General features: G+C 41.3%; 2 protein-coding genes across 2 annotated transcripts in view; both read right to left on the bottom strand.

Moving 5' to 3' along the window:
• Positions 1-10,833, bottom strand: part of wdr90 (WD repeat domain 90) — a gene marked incomplete at its 3' end in the record, with an annotated part of 46,114 nt that extends 35,281 nt beyond the window's left edge. The window contains exons 1-12 of the mRNA XM_080747527.1: positions 10,819-10,833; positions 9,857-9,948; positions 9,170-9,346; positions 7,617-7,755; positions 6,884-7,054; positions 4,950-5,076; positions 4,534-4,592; positions 3,969-4,081; positions 3,037-3,285; positions 961-1,014; positions 521-589; positions 234-344 (exon numbers count right to left, since the gene is read on the bottom strand). Of these exons, the coding sequence (XP_080603653.1) occupies positions 234-344; positions 521-589; positions 961-1,014; positions 3,037-3,285; positions 3,969-4,081; positions 4,534-4,592; positions 4,950-5,076; positions 6,884-7,054; positions 7,617-7,755; positions 9,170-9,346; positions 9,857-9,948; positions 10,819-10,831 (1,374 nt within the window). The 5' untranslated portion in view covers positions 10,832-10,833. The remainder of the gene's footprint in view (positions 1-233; positions 345-520; positions 590-960; positions 1,015-3,036; positions 3,286-3,968; positions 4,082-4,533; positions 4,593-4,949; positions 5,077-6,883; positions 7,055-7,616; positions 7,756-9,169; positions 9,347-9,856; positions 9,949-10,818) is intronic.
• A 2,532-nt stretch (positions 10,834-13,365) lies between these two features.
• LOC308303366 (glucagon receptor-like) lies at positions 13,366-20,342 on the bottom strand (the record flags this gene model as incomplete). The annotated part of the gene is made up of 12 exons (XM_080747720.1): positions 13,366-13,437; positions 13,696-13,737; positions 14,078-14,216; positions 14,665-14,756; positions 15,080-15,149; positions 15,420-15,480; positions 15,607-15,766; positions 16,274-16,430; positions 18,754-18,860; positions 19,424-19,545; positions 19,970-20,077; positions 20,246-20,342. 12 exons carry the CDS (start codon positions 20,340-20,342, stop codon positions 13,366-13,368), a joined length of 1,227 nt encoding a protein of 408 aa, XP_080603846.1.
• Between the last annotated feature and the right edge of the window lie 1,321 nt (positions 20,343-21,663).

Raw genomic sequence — 21,663 nt, 5'->3', positions numbered from 1 at the left:
ACAATCAGACATGGTCACATTATATTTATACATTTCCAAGCTAAAAAATACATGATGACTCCTGTCATGTCATGCATGACACAATGCAGGGTTCTTGGGGAATAGAGACATTTAAGTCTGATAATGATGTACTGTTCATCAAATCATGTATACTTTACATTATTAATATAAAAGATGTTAACATTTTAACAAATAGCACATTTTTCCCACTCTTCTTGTACACGATTGAATACCTTATCAGTGTGGCCAATGAAGAACCGCTGTTGACCAGAGGGAATCATCATTGACACGATGATAGCATGACAGGGATACACTACTGCATCCCCTGACGCACTCCACAGGACCTGGAGAGAAGACAATGATAACTGTCAGGAAGTGGTGGAAAAGGTACTCATTCTGTACTAAGTAAATCAGTTCTAAGGTCACAATATACAGTACTACAGTATTGGCTGCACGTCACCAACTTGGGTTTCCAAGGCTACCAACTTGTTAACTGCAACTCGCCCACACATGAACTTACGCATTTGGTGGTGACTCCTCCAAAGCCAATGATTCGGTTGAGCTTGAGAATGGGGTCTGGATGCAGTTTCTAATGACACAAAGTTATATATGTTCAATGTAGAAAACACTGTGTTGGGAGATCCAAGATAAATATCGTCACTGTCGGGCAGAAACCTTGTATCTCCAAGTTTAAAATGTGTACGTTTTTTCGTGAAGTAAAGCCCTGCTTCATCAGACAAGGCCGTCGCAGATCTACAAGCACACAACGCCTTGCGGTGCGAGGCGTTGTGTGCTTGTAGATCGTCTGTTTTCACTAGTTTAGTTAAATCCTTTTTAAATGATAAATACGAACGGTTTTGGACATACAAGGTTTCCAATCGACAACGATGATATAGTCACTGCTTCAACAACTATTGCGGGTGTATGATCTTCCCTCTGTTGTGCACCATCTTGTCTTACCTGCTGGTTGGTTTCCTTGGTTGAAGATAGATGGACAGGGTGGGAAACTACAATCTGAGAAAATAACACAATACATTTAATAGCATCGCCAGAAATGGAACATTGTATAGCCTGTTAATTTCGTCGACTAAAACTAAGACGAAATATGTTAGTCGACTAACTTTTTTCACTGACGAAAACAAAATAAAAAACAAGATAAAAACTAATCACGTAACTAAAACTATGACTAAAGGTGGTTGCACACTGCACTGCGTGTTTTCGTTGCGTTTTGGAAATCCGAAAGCCGTAGGCCAGGGAGAGAGAGAGGAAAGAGAGAGAGAGCAAGGGACTCAGTGCGACAGCTGCGAAAATCGAAAAAAATCAACCCTGGTCCGGAAATAAATACGAAACCGGCGGCAGTGTGCAAACGTGATTGACATAACGTGAGGTTGATTTTTGTATTCACGCACTCCGAAAATCTCTCCGATATTCGGCCCGAAAAACGCAGCAGTGTGCAAAGACCTTAAGTGTACTGATAATTTCGTCAACAAATAAAAACTAGATAAAAACTAAGCTATGATGACTAAAACTATGACTAAGTGTACTGACATTTTTGTCAACAAATAAAAACTAATTTTAAATTGTTAGGTAGGGACTAGGGAACATACAGTAGATGCGTGCATGCGTGCGTGCGTGCGTGCACGCACATGCGACCGGACAATGTTAGGCTGTACTGGGATAACCAGGTGTTGTCTTGTTGTAGCCTACTGTCCTGGGTTGGTTGAACTAGAATCATTGGTTATATAACCAGGTGTGGTCTTGTTGTACTGTATTCCTTAAAATTGTGTTTTTCATCAAAAGGATAAGAGAAAATTCTGTGAAATAATTTTAGATAAGATAGATATGTTGTATAGTATTTGCTGCCATTTAAATTTAAAGGGGTAAAATAATTGTCCTGACTAAAACTAGACTACAATGTCAACAGTTTTTGTCAATTAAAACGAGACTAACTAAATTGACGTCGTCTTGGACTAAGATAAAGACTAAGAGGCTTGACTTTTAGTCGACTAAAACTTGACTAAATAAAACCAGGATGAGGTGGTTAACAAGGGCGATTGAAACTGGACTAAAGGCTCTTTTCCACCGGCAGCAATAACGATGACGATAACGATTTAAAAAAGAGGGTTTTCAATTGAAGTGGATTGGCAGCATCCACCCAACACCGATAAAGACAGCGATAGCCAACAACTACATCGTTAGGATCAACAACGATGTGGTTAACTCGCTCCCTGCCAATTAAATATGGGCTTTTTTTGCCATAAATCTCCATACTTCCATGTAATTTATAGTGCACAGATCATGCACGCCCATGCACAGATCATGCACCATGTTTGTGCAGGCTATTCACAGCTTTCAAACAAAAAAATCAGATTGGAAATCCGTTCAGGCATTCTTGAGAAAATAGCCATTATGTTTTACATGTTATGTAAGCAAAGATGGCTGCCCTGTATGAAAGATGGGGTTGTATGGGGGGTGGAACATACAAAATCGCGATTGAAATCATGTTTACTAGATTTAATGGGGTCCAAAAAAAAAAAAATCGACTTTTCTAAGTAAAAGTCGATTTAAGTCGTTTGGCAGGGAAGTCCATAGTGAGATAGTTGATCTGAAAGTCGTTTGGCACTGAACTAGTTAAGATCACAGTGATATGGAACTGGGTCTCTGACAAACAGCTCGCGATGCGCTCTGCGCGAGCGGCTGTTAATTGGCGCCTCTTCACATTGATGTCCGATAACTTTATCGGACATCAATGTGAAGGCATAATTATCGCTGTGATATTGTATGGCTATCGTCATCGTTATCGCTGCCGGTGGAAAAGGGCCTTAAGTCTGACAAAAAATGGCTCATAAAATTAGCACTAGGTCACGTCAGCATGTGAGATAAAAACAAGTACTAATGTATGACACCGTTAATTTACAGGTCAATTTTGACAGTCTCAGACTTAAATTAGAGCATGTTAATAGAACGGTTATTCTGTTAAGTATATATATATTCATGTCTAAACTCCATTCAACCCGTCTGTATAAATGTCAACACCTCCTCCTCCTCCTCGCTGCGACTGTCGACGTCGTCCTCGCTGTGCACGTACACGTGCACTCCCCCGTCACCGGCACTGCGAGGTGGCCTGGGTGTCAACCTCGGGGACTCGGAGCCTCGTGACTCCTCCGGACTTTTGTCACCTCTGCGGCTGAAGTGCTCCTCCTGGGAGCCTGATGCACTCTGGGCAGTGGAAACGACCCCCAGTTCAGGTACGTTTGTTACGAGGGGGGTTCTACTCCTTGGTCGCTGCAAACAGAAGAGGAGAAATGAATACCAAGTAAATGTGGGAAAAAACATACTGAAACATGTTCTATTCTCATGCATTAGGGTTCTGTTATACAGTGGCTATGGGCCATTGTACAGTACAACTTTCTCATTCTTGCAATTGTCCTGAAACTGTCCAACATTCATAACTGTCTGTAACGCAACTGTTATTGATTGTTATGACATAATACTATCAGGCCAACGTATCCTTCCAAATAATCGTAACATATATTGTTGCACACTGGCAACTTTTTTCATAAATCAGTGCTATTGAACACCCTTTACGTCTGTATGTTGGTTAAAACAATATTGAACCGGAATGAGTTAGGAACCAAATGGACCCTTATGGGTCTGTAACTCAAGAGAGTGTACAAATGGAACCAAATGGACCCGTACACTCTTAGTTAAATGACCCTTGATTTTACAACATAATTTGGGGTCCCAGAGATAGAAATGCCATTAAATGGGGGTCTGTAGCCTAACATGCATGTCAAACTGGGGGTCCTTGAAATTAAAATGGTTGAGAATCACTGCTAGAGCTGTAAAAGTCTTCTCTTATGGGGGTCTGCTGGTTAATAAGTGTCAATTTGGGGGTCCTTGACATGAAAAAGTTTGAGAACAAGTGAGACTAGAGCACCTATTATTATCTAACTGCTGAGACTTACTGGTCTTGGTGTGGTGATCTGCTGTATGAGGGACACTCGGTCCTGCACTGGTTTGCTCATATTGACACTGCGAGACAACTCTCTCGTTGGACTCTCTCTGGCTGGATCAGATGCTGGAGCAGATAGTACAATGTATTGCACATTTACAGATAAAATGTTTCATTTGTAAGCATGTTTACATTTCTCACACTAAATTTGCAACAGAATGCAATGCCGTGTTAATACTGACGGCGACACACTATGCATGAGCCACAAAATGTAAATCGCAGATGAACCACAAAAAATACATTTCCTGCGATAAATTGTGTGATTATAGTGCTATAATGTACAGTAGTACTTTTATAGTGTTTTCAATATTAGGGAGTATTGACAAAACTAGTCAATGTGACTGAAGCACACAGACTGTATTAGAGTACCTTAAACATAAAAAGTATTTTGCTGCCAAGATTTGATTTGAAAGTAGCTAAAACGTTAATTACAACTGAACTAAGTATGTTGCTCTGTTAGATATTAGGAGATGTTAGATATTAGGATGCTTGAGTTACAGTACATGTTAATGTCTTACTAGAGGGATCGCCTTTCTGGATGGAGTCGAAGGGAAGCTTTGCTCCTTCCGACGGAAACCTGTTGGAATGAAGAAGCCGACGACGATGAATAATTATTGATAATTTACACAGAACTACGGAAATGAGTCACTTCAGCCCTATATATTTTTCGTCAATTTGAACATTTCAAATGATTTTTATACATTTGAAAAGGGACATTCTGCAGAGTACTTGTATTTTTGGTACTTTATGTACATTTTGATACCAATAGTTTTTACTCAAGTAAATGCTGAATTCCGGGACTGTTACTTTTACTTGTAACAGAGTATTTCTACATAACAGCATTGATACTTTTACTTGAGTAGAACATTTGAGTACTTTTTTTTATTTTTTTGCTTTGATCTGTATTCTGTGCGCGGCGGCTCCAGTCGCCCACCTAATGTAGTCGTAGAGGTGGTGCCAGCTGCTTCCCTTGGGCACGGGGAAGGCCATGTCCCTGGGCATGGGACCAGTGCCCTGAGACGATGCCAGGCCCATCAGCTTGGCCTCGCTGAAAGACACTCCTGATGGCACACAAAGAGAGAAGAGCTTTTGAAAAGAGCTTTTGAGAAGTGAACATGGAAAATAGCATTCAGTGCACAGACAAAGCAATCATCCGCGTTTCTTTCTGAGTGATTACACTGCATTATCGATAATAAAAAATGCTAAAACTCTGAGATGAGTCCAATTTGCCTTTTCGCTTATCATTCTTTATTTGTTTTAGATAACATAATTAAAGGGTTATTGGGTGTATTTGTGAGGGTGCTTGTGTTTTCAATTACTTAACTTTTGTTAAATACCTTTTTTTGTTAAATGTGTTAATTTATATACAATTACTGTATATATACATACACACACACACACACACACACACACACGCACATACACACACACACAAGGGGATATTGGGAAGTAAATGGAAAAATATAGGCCTACAGTATAACACGCCCCCTAATGGGGAAAGCTAAGTGTTTTCAGTTAATCTAACATGTTGCCAGCCTGCAGAGTTTCACAAGGAAGGCCTAATCCATGCGGAGGAAAACTCCATTCCTCTTACAGTACTTGAAGTTACTTCCACTCTTTGTGCAGGCACCCCGACCAACCTCTAGGTGGAGTCACTGGGGCAGCATACACAGGCAATTCTGTTATCTGGAACACTGGCCAAGATGCACCCCTGAGGATTCAAACTCCACTCTCCAACATATGTATTCATCTACTTGGTGATGATATGGACTTTCTCTTTTTGCCATGACATTAATTAATTAGACAGGCTAGTATGAGAAGAGGACCTCTGGGCAGTATGCCTATCATTTGATAATCATTTGGATATTTATTTGGACACTTGGAAAAAAGTATTTAGTATAATTTTAAACTTGAAGTACAAAGTTATTTTCAGTCAGTTCTAACCAAAATGGCTATTATCTCAACATTTCCCTCGCAACATAATCACTAAAATATCATCACTGTCGGGCAGAAACCTCTGTCGCACAAAACTAGTGAAAACAGCCAATCTACAAGCACACAACGCCTCACGATTGCTTGTAGATCTGCTGTTTTCACTATTTTAGTAGGTTTTATAGATGATAAATACGAAACGAACGGTTTTGGACATACAAGGTTTCCACCCGACAACGACAATATGCTATAAATATAAGGTGCTGGGAGTGAAAATAATAATGTAGGGGTGCCTCAAATTAAAAAAATATGTATGGGGTGCCCTGAGACAAAAAGGTTTGGGAACCCCTGGCCTAGAGACATCATGGGGGGCGGTGCTGTTGTTTTCTGAAGTTCCACTCCATGTCAGACAGAGGAACATTTACACATTATACTGACGGAATGTTACTGCCGTAACTGTGTCTTCAGTATAAAAAAGTGACAAAACAACAATTTCTATAACAGGGGGTCCGGGACGGGGATCCTCCAAATCTTTGTGAGATAGAAACCTTTTTCTGTCTCCTAATTTTATATTAACCACTTGAACACTAGCGTCCATATTCTGAGAACTTTAGCCAAAAATAGCAGATCTACAAGCTTACAACGCAAGCTTGTAGAAGAGGTTTGGTGTAGAGGGGGAAAAGACCAGTCTGAAGTGGTTAAATATCTGAAAACACAAATTGACATGAATCCAAAATACACTGTTGATCGAGCAGTCGAGCAGTCAAACAATGAAACTACATCTATGAACAAGTTGTGGGGATCCCTGCTATATCTCGCTCTCAATTAAGGGGTCCTTGGCCTGAAAACGTTGAAGACCCCTGTTCTATAACATTAGTTTTAGCTTTTTCTTGTGAGTGAATGTATCGGTTCACTCTTTATCAGAGCCAGTCTCACCTGGGTCCAGCAGCAGGTCGCTGGTGAACATGTTCTTCACTGCCATGTTGGCACAAAGCTTGACACTCTTCAGATGACTGTGGTGACGGTTGAGGTAGACGGACAGGATGTACCGCAGGTCCAACATGAGACAGGTCCAGCGCACCATGGAGGGGGCTGGACCAACCAGATCTGATCCAAACAAACAGTAGCAGAACTGGAATATACTGCATTGACATACTGTATATATAATATCGATCATATCTATATCTACATCACACGTTTTGTTACAGAGGAGTGATTTGTCTGTGTTCAGAGAATATAGGGCCTTATCTTCCACCCAGCGAAGACAGCACAAAGCTAAGCGCCCAGCGCAAGACGCATTACGTCCCGCACTGACGTAGTGGTTAGATTCACTCCTTGAGCGTGCGAGATCACAGCGCAGTGCTATTTTCCCCACAGACTTTGCCCTTAAAGTTAGGACTGACTGAGCTTGTAGATCTGCTATTTCCACTATTTATTTTTTTAAATATATGAACGTTTTTCAACATGGAAACGATTATGACGATTATGAAAAATAATCGTGATTATGTCAAATAATCACGATTAGACGATTATGTAATAATTGTGGCAGCCCTAATTGTTGTATTGTTTTACTGTTGCTGCTACAATGCTGTGCTGAAGAACCAAAAACCAAAGAATTGTACTCTTATGAACAGAAGAATGAAACAATCTTCAATATTGAATATATTACCATGTCTGGCTGACTTGGCCGTGCTTTCGTAGACAGAGTCCTTTGCAGCCCCACACAGGAAAGGGAAATGCAGCGAGGTAGCAGTGGACTTAAACTCCTTAAACATGTTTGAAAAGGAGATGCGAACCGCCTGGCCCTCCTACAATTCAACACAGCATTGAGAGAAAGGTTAACCAATTGTGTGGAAACTGTACACACAATCAACACCAGTAAGACTCCCTAATAGAGGCATACAAAAATGTGTTTGGAAAAATCAGCCTGATGGACGGTGGCGCTATATGGGACAGATCCATGTTGATGACATGAGTGTATACATACTGTGTACCGATTTGCGTGATTTTAGGTCAAAATCTGTTGGGGCAGTGTCCAAAAATGTGTTTAAAGAAATCGGCCTGATGGTGGCGCTATATGGGACAGATCGATGTTGATGGCATGAGTGTAGACATACTGTGTACTGATTTGCGTGATTTTAGGGCAAAATCTGTAGGAGCAGCAACCGTGTCAGCAAATGACACTACAGTGTCTCCACCCTACTCGTAATTTCTACGTCTATCACATCTGACATCATACATACAATCCCTTTTATGCCCATACCTGGAGATCCCTGCCTGAACCAGCCACACATATATGGGCTGTCTTCCTCCATACTGTATGGGCATTCCCATATGAAGTCCTGTTAGATATGGGCTTAATATTGACATCAGGGATCTCCGTATATGGGCCTAAAGGGGATTCTGTTAGAGTGGATCCCAGGACATCACAACATACAATCCCTTTCATGCCCATTATGGAGATCCCTGTCTGAACCAGCCACGCCACTGTGATGTCACCTGTTTATGCCCATATATGGAGATCTCTGCTCTGAGTATCTGATATCACTGCGATGTCACCTGTGATGTCGCAGTGATGTGTCAGGGGAACCACAGTGTCAGGCGTTACCCGTACGGCTTTTGTCACAATAATCGTGATATGAAATAAATGTCATGTCGTTTTTGTCGTTGACAATTACATTTCTGTTTGGCTTTTAGGCTTTGAAGTTGTACATGGTAGATATGACACATAACCTAAATACACAAAGAAATTACTGACATATTTGACAACTTACTACTTAAAAAATAACTTTGATAGTGGAAATAGCTGATCTACAAGCTCACAACGCGTTGCGATGCGACGCGTTGTGAGCTTGTAGATCTGCTATTTCCACTATTTCGGACATTTTTTTTACCCGTACGGCTTTTGTCACAATAATCGTGATATGAAAATGTCATGTCATTTTTGTCGTTGATAATTACATTTCTGTTTGGCTTTTAGGCTTTGAAGTTGTACATGGTAGATATGACACATAACCTAAATATACAAAGAAATTACTGACATATTTGACTACTTAAAAAATAACTTTGATAGTGGAAATAGCTGATCTACAAGCTCACAACGCGTCGCAGCTTGTAGATCTGCTATTTCCACTATTTCGGACATATTTTTTTACCCGTAAGGCTTTTGTCACAATAATCGTGATATGAAATATTCATGTCGTCCCATCCCTAAGTCACTACCTCGGCAGCGACGTCCAGGTGGACCATGAAGTATTTGGCAGGAGCGGGTCTGAACAGGAGGTAGAAGTAGCGCCCGGTGAGTCCCAGGGTTTGGGTGCTGCTCTTTGGCACGAGGATGTAGTTGTTGGCTGGAACAGAGCCCCGGATGTGGAACACCGAACACCTCAACGTCTTGTCCTGGTGGGACATAAGAGTTGAGACACCGTAGATATTAGGGCTGTCGCGGTTATGATGACGATTAATTGTGACTCAAACAATTGCGATTAACGATTTAATTGTGTTTTCGTTGTTGACAATTACATTTCTGTTTGGCTTGTAGGCTTTGAAGTCGCACATGGCAGATATGACACATAACCTAAATATACAAAGAAATGACTGACATTTTTGATAACTTTATACTTAAAAAATAACATTGATAGTGGAAATAGCCGATCTACAAGCTTGTAGATCTGCTATTTTCACTATTTCTGAAAATGTTTGAACATATATTCACATTTTTCAACATGTAAACAATTATGACGATTATGACAAAATAATTGCGATTAGATGATTATGTAATAATTGTGACAGGCCTATGTAGTAAATATGCCATTTTAATGTCTGACGCACACATATTGCTAATATTACATTATAATGCCGTGATAACAATTGCACAATGTTAGGTATGATTAAGTAATGTTTATGTACCATGTGTATTGTCACACTCCCTTCTTTTTTCGACTTCTTCCATTCTTCAACTCTCATGTGTTTGAAGATATTGACATATGGATGTTGCCAAACTGAAGAAAAAAAAAAGATACAGGATTGATTGATTTATGCTTTTATTGACAAAATAGTGATAGACAAATTCGCAAGTAAAGTTCAGGAAAGTGGACATGAGCAAGTAGCCTAGAACATGACCTGTACTTTAAGTGCATCTCAGACCCCTAGTGTCAACCCTAAGGGTAAGTGATTTTTTTGTTTGTTTGTTTGTTTGTTTTGTAAAATAAATATATATTCTGATAGTAATAAATGATTACTAATCATTGTTGTAGACTTGAGTGTTTGTTCAGTTTAGTACAGGGGCCTCCCCATCTCTTCAGCTCTTTCCAAGTGAGGGGTACCAATTCTATCCAATCAAGAGAGAGAACTCATAGAGGATACAAGATAAACAAGTGAAGTTGTAATTTAATTACAACTGTGATTAGTCTGCTCACTTCTTCGTGCGTGCGTTAAGGCAGAACGCACGAAGAGGAACTAAGAAGCTGATAAATGGGTAGGCTACTCTACTCTCTCCTGATTGGCTGAAATTGGCAACCCACCTGAAAATGTATGTTCTGTGAATACCAAATTAAAGGGACACATCATCAGTTACTGTACTATATATATTCTAACTATGCTATTATAGAGTAGGCTATATAACAATATGATTACTATCAGAACGTAGAGCTTTAACCAATAACAAAACAAAACACGGCCATAACATTGGATATATGAAACTAGACAAGACAAGAGTTGACCCAAGATGCAATAATAAAATAACACTAAATCACGCTGGACTGTATGTGCTCGGGGGATGGAGCTAACAACACTGCTAGCAATACCACAGAAGCTGCAGAATATCCAGAGTTTGATAGTGCCTGTGCCACTCGTATTTAACGTTGCATTACCTCTCGAAGCCATTGCAGGAGAATGTCTCAGATAATCCACTTGTTGATAACGTTAGCGGGACTTCATTGGCTTTGATGCCTCCTTAAAACGCGACCACCATGGCAAAAATAAACTCAGTAGTTTCACATCGTAAACACTGTGTTTCGGGTGATTGTCATGGCGATTTCCAGTCTTGCTACCCACGCTAGATAACAAATAAACAAAAGCTTTACTTTGACACGATAGGAGAGAGAGTTGCTGCCTTGAAACCTTCAACTCCCGCTCCAGTCTCCGCGTATCCCAACGAAAGAGCGTCGCGCTACGTCAGACGCCGGTGACTCATGGGTAATGTAGTTCATTTGATTCCATTTGTACACTGTCAGAGTTACAGTCTTGTTAGTTGTAAGGGTCAATTTCATGGTCAATTTAGACCCCCCATAAAGGAACCTAGAGAGTATTATTTACTGATCATTCACTGCAAGATATTTGAGTGATAACTTCCTCTTTCCTATCACACAGACAGCAAATGTTTAATGTCGCAAATACATTTCTACGGGCTCTGTGTTTTTTTTGTATTTGTTTTGTTTTTCAATATTAAAAAATATATATATCAGATTGACACCTTGTAGTTCGGCTATTTAAAGTCGATTCATAGCCTAGAATGGTCAAATATTTTTTGTTTTCAAATTTTTATGCTATTATAACTAATTTTGTTGGGAATCCCGAATCCTGGAATCCCCTAACGGGCCTAACAGACCCCTGGGTCCGTTGTTGGGCCTATTTCTGTGGGTTCCACACAATCCCCAAGCAACAGTCTTTTATAAATGAAGCAGGTTTTCCACAAATATTTATATTGCAGGGCGCCTGGTGGCCTAGTGAACCAGGCGCATACCATTTAGGCATTGCCATTTTCGGCATCAATGCCTGTCGGCGTCGCCGGTTCGATTCCCGATCCGAGTGACCTTTGCCAGATGTCACTCCCTGTCTCTCCCCCATTTTCTATCCAATAAAGGCAAAAAGCCCAAAAACAAATCTTAAAAAAAGAAAAAATATATATATTGCAGTTGATGGCATGCTGGGTAGATCATGCAACAGTAGGCCTATACCTTCACTTCCAACATGCACTGCATTCAGGCTCAAAAGAATAACACAAAATGCATACAGCAGATCAGTTCTTACTTAACAATGTATCAATTATTATTCACAATATTACATATAACAAGCTGCATTTAAACTAAAAATTACACCCGTGTGAACTGAGCGGTAGAGGCCCACGCACCACTGGGCTGGCTGAGTGCAGCAGGGGCTGAGGTATATGTAGTAGAAATAAAACTATTGGAAATACTCAAGTAAAGTACAAATGTGTGTGTGTGTGTGTGTGTGTGTGTGTGTGTGTGTGTGTGTGTGTGTGTGTGTGTGTGTGTGTGCGTGTGCCTGTGCGCGTGTGCGTGTGTGTGCACCCAGGCCGCCACTGGTATTGCAGTTGATGCTCAGGCTAGACTCAACAGCACCTCTCTGGTCACCCAGCAGTACTCTGGCTACATACACGCATACATACACGGATACACTCCTACACACATGGCCACGCTATGGAGACTGTGTGACCACCGCTCAAAAATCACACTGCATGAGTGAAGTAAGTGGTGCTGCTGATGATGATGATGGACATGACGTCACAGGGGGGTGAAAAACACTTGGAAAACGTACAACATCAGTATTTGTTACCATGGAAAAACATATGGACATATCAGACCAAGTCTGTATTGGAGCAGTTAGCATCGCTCAAAAATCTGTACTCTGTGCAATAGTACCGGTATTTCAGTCTGAATCTGTATTCAGCATTTGTGGGAAACTCCAGAGGGTCTGGAAGATGTACGAGGAACAACACCTGCATGAACATAGACATAGAGCAGGGGTCTTCAACGTTTTCAGGCCAAGAACCCCTAGTTGAGAGAGAGATGAAGCAGGGACCCCCAAAACCTTTTCACAGATTCCATATAGTTTCATTGTTTGACAGCACAATCATCAGTGTATTTTGGATTCATGTCAATTTGTGTTTTCAGATATTTAACCACTTGAGCCGTCAATATTTAATAAACTTGACCTTTCACTCTGTACTTGGTCTGCTCTTTTTCCCCTCTACACCAAAACCTCTTTGCCAAAAATAGCCGATCTACAAGCTTACAACGCCTCGCAGTGCGAGGCGTTGTAGATCTGCTATTTTTGGCTACAGTTTTCAGAATATGGACACTATAGGGTTCAAGTTGTTAATATAAAAGGATTGGAAGATTTGGAGGACCCCCTGTAGTAACTCTGAGGACCCCCTAGGGGTCCCGGACCCCCTGTTGAAGACCCCCTGACATAGAGGACTCTGTGGTTTCCTCCTGCACTGCACGTTCCAATACATCATTCCATATACAACTGAACGCGCCCCCCGAGTTTCAGTGGAGTGTGAGAGCCATCGTGCGGGGGGGGGGGGGGGGGGGGGGGGGGGGGGGCGTGCCGGCGTGGCGCTCTGGCACCGCAGCGATGGAGAAGGTCTCTACCCTGGAGCTGCTGGACGTCAATCATTGTCCACAACACGCCATCTCCATCTCTGTCCTCCAGCTGCACAGCTTCCTCTTCAGCTCTGTCCTCACCTGAAGACAACAAGTGTGTTTTCTGTCATAAATAAATACGCTTTGGAGCATGATCCAGTGTGCAGACTTTCTTTTTTTTATTTCTTTTTTTATTTAATAAGTCATCTATTGTTCACTTTTGCTGCAAGTCTGCACCAGGTCTGCACTCACACTGTATGAGGCATGCATTTCTCAAAGATATGTTCAAAACCAAAAAGGAATTGCTCCGAAATTGTCATTCATAGAAGTGGAGTCGAGTATATAAAGTCAATAACTAACCTCTTTTGTGGAGTAACAGTACAGCACAGCTACCAGAAATCCCTGCAGAGAAAATAGTCATTTTCTACCATCACAGAAATATTCTTTACTGAAGCTTTTGTATTTCTTTCAGTTGGTTATTTGTAAAATTGCCATTTCCTACTGTACCTCTAAGTGATAAAATACATAATATGTACATAAAACAGTAGAGAGACCAGGGAGAGAGAATGCATGGGCTATTGGACTTTTTTTTCTTTTTTGCAAAAATTGAAATACTGTTAAATAATGTAAAATCTCAAAACCTAATGAAATTCTACAAGAGATTAAGGTAAAAGAGGATAATACTAAGCATGTACTCAAGCATGTAATTTCTTAGTCCACCCTTGAGAATCAGAATGGATACCTGAAATGAGTTGAGAAAGAGGGTGAAGAAGACCTTGATGTAGCGCAGAAGGCCAGTAGTCCGCTCATCTGGAGCAAAAATGAAGATGGCCTCATGAATTCCAAACAGGGGAATGAGCGTCAGGGTTGCCTTGGCAAGCCTACCGCAACAGAGGGAAGGAAGGAAGCAATTTGTCACAATTCATAATATATCCAGATTCCAAGTGTATTGTTTTTCTTAACCACTTGAACCCCCTTATATACTTAGTAAACTGGATATGAGTTGCCCCCCCACACACACACACCATTTCTGCGCTAGAAATAGCTGATCTACAAAGCAGTGTAAGCTTATAGATCTGACATTTTTGGCAATAGGGGTGATCATTTACCCTTGTTACATTAGGCCTACAGTATGTCTCCCTTCCTCTCTCTGCCACAGTTCTGCCATTCATTAATTATGAGATGACAAAAGTTAGATTTGTGACATTGGTATAAAGTTGAAATTTAAAAATGTTAATGAAAACAATATTATATATATTTTTTAAATGTTTTCGAGAAATCAGATAATCAAAACTCATCGATCAACTTTCAATTTTTCTGAAAACGTACCTAAGTTTGTAATCAGGGTAACCGTTCTGGTTGCTGGCTCGTAATTTGGAAAAGATCACCTTTAAGATCTTCATGAGAATCAGTACATTGATCTGTTGATGGCAAAAATCACAATCTGATTATCATATAAAATGTTATTCTATACTATTATAAATATTGAATTTACATGCCATGCATATCCACATCAGGCAATACAGTATGTCCAAAATGTGGGAGATGAATTCAAAACACCATGCAAGGTATACACTACATCCAAGTAGTCCAAAGGATTGGCTCACTCAACTCACAAAACGTAGAAACGTAATAGCTGGAAAAAAAGGAACATGTCCGCACACCTTTTTTTGATAAAATACACAGACAGCCGTAGTGTTGCATGCGTTACACTTCAGTTTGCATTGACAGTGGCAATGCTCACCAATGACGCAAAGAAGATGGGGAAACGGATTATCCACCAATAATTCATGTTCTCATTGACTGCCCAGCACCTTGGAACATAAGGTTAGATAGTTATTTTCAGGGGTGATAGTGCATGCACAAATCCACTCTAGCCCAGGTGCTGGACAAACGGCAATACAAGAGAAGGATAGAGTCCGCAACACTTGTAATACTCAGCTCTGCTTTATTGCTTCAAAGCAGCAATAAAGCAGAGCTGAGTATTACCAGTGTTGCGGACTCTATCCTTCTCTTAGATAGTTATTTTCCTCTGCCCAGGCTGGATCAATATCCAATATGGTAAGACTCACGCAATCACTTACTCTGTGTTTTCTTTCAATAACTTCACCACTACCCAAGGAATGACGAACAGAAGTGGGGTTCCTGAGCAGAAAAGAGAAAAAATATGTTAAACTGAAGCTTAAAAATGACATGCCCAATTAGAGAAGAACCTGAAGCTAAAAATGTTAACTTCAAGGGTTTTGGAGGAATTGTATTATTGGAACTTACCCCAGCCAAGGCAAATGTAAGGCACACATTTGTTGTTGTCTATTAACACAGAGGCAATAAGCACAGAGTGCAGGTAAATTGCCTCGCCAAAGAACCAATAATGATTGGCCAGAATGCAGTACTGCATCACCACCTGGGCTATCCTGCAGCCAATAGCAGCCTTGGTGTAACAGACATGTAAAAAAAAAAAAAGGAGACGAAAAGTTGATCATTTAATTTAAAATGTGTAGGCCTACAGTATATGTAAAAGTTGGGAATTGCGCCCAGTGGCACAACACAGAAGACATCCAAGATTGTTTTACTGAATACTGTAGTTGCTTGGTCCAAGTTTTTTTTTAGATTACTATTTCTATGCTTTTGATGTATTGATGTTTTACCTTGCTTATTGTAAATTGCTCTGGATTAAGAGTGTCTGCTAAAAGCCTAAATTGTAAATTGTAATTGGGAAATGTATTGAAAATAGTGGCTCTACAAGCTCACAACACATTCCATCAAGTGAGCTTGTACTGTGTATATAGGTTGAAGTGGTTAAAACTGATTATTTTGATGCTTTATTAACTCATTTCCCCTAAAGATTATGCAGTGAAATCCAGAGAGTACATTTACAGGTCAATCTTTACACTTTCAGCCTTAAATGAACAAACTAAGGATGTTGCTGTGCACTCACATGGTGGCTGAGCATCTCGCTCAAATCGGCCTGCTTCATGATCTCCCGCCCCCAGTGACGTTCAAGCATGGTGTCCTTTATGATGACGGATACAGCTCGCAGTATAAAGGACATGAACAGGTTGGCGTGGATGTAGTTCCTCGTGCAATGCAGGGTCCTGTTAGGGAAGACAATGTACAATAAATGTGTTTGAGAGGTATTGCATTTCAATCTGCAGCCCACCAGAAAAAAGATGAATGGCTTAAAAGCAATCAAGTCAGGGGTCTTTGAATTTTATATATTGTACATGAATCTGTCCCATATAGCGCCACCTTCAGGCCGATTTTTAAAAACACATTTTTGGACACTGCTCCTACAGATTTTGCCCTAAAATCACGAAAATCACTAGTATGTCTACACTCATGTCATCAACATGGATCAGGAAGATTTTGGAAAAACAAATCTTTGCCCTATTTGTGGAGATAAGTGACCTACGGTCGCTTATCTCCCGATTAGGGAGTCTTACTGGTATTTTGTCTTCTATGGACAATACTGAATGTATGCTTACTACTGTATACAGTACGTACAATACTGTAATGGCATGTAATGGCATCCGGTACACTGACTGACTGACTGACAGCATGTCCACCTTAGATTTACATTTTATATATTGTATATACACTGGCCCCTGACTCACAATTAATGGCAGAGAGAAGGCATTGGGGATTCACTCTGGTCCCGAGGAAGTCAAGGTGAGTACACACCATGATGATTACTGACCTTGACCACGCAGATGACATTGCCCTTTTTTTTGTGTACACAACAGTACTTTTTTCTTTTTCTTTAATACTTCTTTGTAACTTGTAACCTTAAACTGCTGTGCTGCCTCTGGGCAACTGACCTTCCCCATGAGATAAAGGTATCTATCTATCCATTGAATACAGCAGAGAAAGGAAGGGAACTATACTGGCAGATAGTAGAAATGGAGTGCAGGGAGATTGGCCTCAAGCTCAATGCCAAGAAAACAAAGGTACTGACAGTTAACACAGAGGACAAAACCATTGCCACTGCGGGACGGTGCTCAAACCAGTCGAGGACTTGCCTGGAATGGGCTGTCCATAGCTACAGTGGAGTCAGTACCACTTACTGTATGGGGCTGAGACATGGAACCTCACAGTGGAGTCAATACTGCTGTATGGGGCCGAGACATGGACCCTCACAGTGGAGTCAGTACTGCTGTATGGGGCTGAGACATGGACCCTCACAGTGGAGTCAGTATTGCTGTATGGGGCTGAGACATGGACCCTCACAGTGGAGTCAGTACTGCTGTATGGGGCTGAGGCATGGACCCTCACAGCACAACAGGAAAGAGCCCTGGATGGAGTCTACACAAGAATGCTACGAATGGCACAAGGTGTCTCATGGACGGACCACATCAGAAATGTGGACCTCTATGGGGACGTCAGAGAGATAAGGATGAGGCTCGCAGGGCACTGCGTCAGGCACCCAGAACTAGAGGCAAGCAAACATACACAGACACTGTGGGAGCCAACCCAGGGCAAAGCCAGGAAAGGCAAGAAGCGCACCACCTATAGATGCACTGCTGCACGACTGTAGAGCACCACAAAAACAGCACTGTAGAGCTCAAGACCCTGATTTTAGATAGGAGAATGTGGAGGGCAGCGATCCAGGAGTCCCACGTTGGTGTTGCTAGACCACACTCGCACAGTATTTTGTTTTAAAATGCAAACCGAATTTCTCCCCAATGATTTGCCCCTACTGTCTTTGTGCATTGACACAGGAGTTATACATTTTATTGCACCTGCAATAACAGTAAAGTTGACTTTAACTGAACTAGACCTTACCCGTTCAAAGATATGTGCTCCAAGTTACTGTAACTGGTGCATGCGTGAGAATATGTGGGAGCATCATAATGTAAGGAGCAGCCCATGGAGGAGTGTATATTTATGATGGATACAAATAATTTAACAGCAAAATTAGGTGAATAGAAGTATGGGGATGTATGCACTTACAAATGGAGAGAGAGAGAGAGAGAGAGAGAGAGAGAGAGAGAGAGAGAGAGAGAGAGAGAGAGAGAGAGAGTCTCTTCACTGCAACATTCCTGTGAGAGAGGTGTGTGTGGGGCTATGGGATCCCATGGCCTGGAGGAACGGACCGTAACCCTGACAACAGGCTGAGCTGAACAGGCTGTGCACCATAAAAATGCTAATATACAGCATACGATTTGTGAAAGTGACAAACGGGCTTCACAGTTATGTTAGGTGTGTTCATATGCTAATGGTGATGCGATTTCAGATCAATTGCTCCAGCCACTGAGGAGAAACGCTGTTTCAGACAGACAGACAGACAGACAGACAGACAGACAGACAGACAGACAGACAGACAGACAGACAGACAGACACTCACTCACTCACTCACTCACTCACTCACTCAGACATTCGCAAAATTATAGTATAGATTGGAGCATGTCAAAGAGTTACCTGATGCCCAGGAGAATAATAAGGGCTGTAATGAGAGTGAAGAGAGAGAGGGAGTAGCCAATGGTGTACAACATCCTGAAGCTCACCATCAGCTGTTTGAACCACAGCTGCAAAGACAAGACCACAAAAAGTATTTTTTATTTAGTTTTTTGGGTGTGTCACGCTAAGAGATGATCTCCTCAAAAACATTGGTTAAGGATCAAGGTTCTTTGTTGTTATTTTCAAACAAGCAAATGCCAATGAAGGAATAATTCTGCGCCTCATGAGTGAGGTTTCTCATATCAGGGTGAATCAGATCAGATCAAATAAGTTATTTATTGCAAAAGAACGTGCAGTCTAAACTCCCACTCATGTTAGTTAGTAAAGTTGGTCAGTAAACTTAACCAGCCACCGGTTGCTTCATCTGCGCAGGATACTTTTTCGCCAGAACCATGAGGCAAATATTCTTCTTCTTCTTTTTTTTACCTTGGCCTAACACCAAGTGTTCTTAGCACATCATAGAGCTGTGTCTGATATAAACAATTAATTCAAATTAATTCATACTTCGTTGCACAACCGTGTGTGTCACTAAAATTATTTTTCCGCTGAAAACCTAGCAATTGTTTTTGCGAGAGATGAAGTTGTGCAATGGAGTATAAATTGGGCTTAAATATTTAAACAATGACTGTACCTCCTGAGATGCCACCTCTTGTTCCTCCTCACACTGGGACATGTCCCTCCACACCTGCCCGTTCTCCTTCCTCACCCAGAGGCCGTTAGGGCCGCACTGCCGACGCACAACACCCTGGGAGACTGCACAAGAACCACGCACACAATACTAAAGTAAGCACATACTGACACAGGCCAACAAACAGACAATCAAACTCTATTCACTCACTTTTGTAAAGATCTGAAATATGTCAGTGCAGGTGGAAAAAGTACTAAAATGTTTTACTGAAACAAAGGTATCAATACTGCAAAGTAGAAATGCTATACTCTGTTACAAGTAAAAGTCCGGAATTCAAAATTGACTTGAGTAAAAGCATGCATGCACGCACACACACACGCACGCACACACACACGCACGCACACACACACACACACACACACACACACACACACACACACACACACACACACACACACACACACACACACACACACACACACACACACACACACAGTTTCATCATCATTAAAGAAACGGCAAGTTACATAATAGAGTAGAGTGATTCACCTCTGTCGAACCAAGGTAAATAGTATGGGCAAGATATGTTGACCACAGTGCCAGCAGAGGAGTCAGGCCAGCAGGCATATCTGTCAAAGGTCCTGTTACAGAACAAACCTTCAAAAGAGGGAAAAGTGTGAATGTGCGTTTACAGAACAAACCTTCAAAAGAGGGAAAAGTGTGAATGTGCGTTTACACAGAGAGCCAGCTCTCGATACCATTCACTTTTGAATAAAACCCAAGTTAGGAAATAGCAGCTGTAAGTTTCTTCTTACTGCACTGTACCTTGAAGCAAAGGTTCCTGTTCAATCATTTTGAAACATTCCTCTTTATATTCGATCCACTTCCGATAGGTCTCCTCTAGGACTTTGCTGTTGGTCATCTCAACCTACAGTAGCATGATTGAAACAACAAGACTTGAGATTAGGCTCAAGGGATATGGTGTGTCGCGCAAGACAGATCCTTACACCCACACAGGCAGAAGGGTGGTGCTGGAGGAAAATGCATGGGGTCACTCAAATGGTTAGGGTTAATACATGCAGCACACATGATTGTTTTCAACTAGTTTCATGGCAATGTGCCCATTAGACTTATACTTATGTACATGTTTGACTAGAAGAATGCGATCACCAAGATCAGTATGGGAAGCAAGAATGCACCCAGAAAGTTCTGTGGATATTTTGTATGTATTGGAACATTTGGCCTAATGGTGGTGCTAGAGGAAAGGCCATGGGGTCAACACAATCAGAAGGGCTCATCCTCTGGGGAGCATGAAGGTGCATACTGGCAAATTCCATGGTAATCCAGCCAGTTTGTTTGGGAGTAAAGCATTGGATGGAGATGGACACGGGATGGATGAATGGATGGACGGACGGACGGACGGACGGACGGACGGACGGACGGACGGACGGACGGACGGACGGACGGACGGACGTTCGTTAGAGTTCTGTCTCCAGTTGGGATAAAAAATACATGTTTTGTTTCTACATGGATTTATGTTGTGTGTTTGATATGCAAGACCCAAGAGCTGTTCAAAGAAGTTTCATTATATTAGATCTCATACCTTTAACATTAGGAGAAGCAGCCAACAGATTAATCCCATCAGAACGTTTCTCCCTGTTTTCACTTATAGATGTTCTTCTGTCAGAATCTAACAAAATACAACATAAAACAAAAATGCAACTGACATTTACTAATTTTGTATACAGTAAAATTATAAATAATTTGCCGATATCACAACAGAACAGATGCAAACCCAAACTTTAAAATTCTAAAGTGTTAACTTTGAACCAAATGAACCTGTTCCACTATATCATATTTTTGGTTTTCATGACTTGAACTCTTGGAGGCTATTTTGTTTCTTTTGTTACTCCTTTCATTGAGACCAAGGACAAGCTGCGTGGGCTGAAGAATAAACCCAAGCTTGGTCCCTAGCAACACAATTCCACCGATAGCCTCTATCAGGTTTAATGGAAGCCTAGGCACACAGCATTTCTCTGTTGGTATACTGTATGTGTGCATACTGTATGGGTACATGAGCCTGGGTCTGTTTGGTTCAGGCTTGTTAAGCCCAGGGTGTCTTTCCAAGTAAGTGCTGCAGACAAAATACAAGATAATGAGGCATGCTTTATAATGAACGGCAATCAGGCATTATGTGAACCATTTAAGCACTACACATTAATAGTGAAAGCAGCACTGCAAGC

Source organism: Nannobrachium achirus, assembly GCF_963921795.1.
Source record: "Nannobrachium achirus genome assembly, chromosome: 18".
NCBI lineage: Eukaryota > Metazoa > Chordata > Actinopteri > Myctophiformes > Myctophidae > Nannobrachium > Nannobrachium achirus.
The sequence above is the reverse complement of the archived record's forward strand: the minus strand, read 5'-3'. Positions and strand labels throughout refer to the sequence as shown.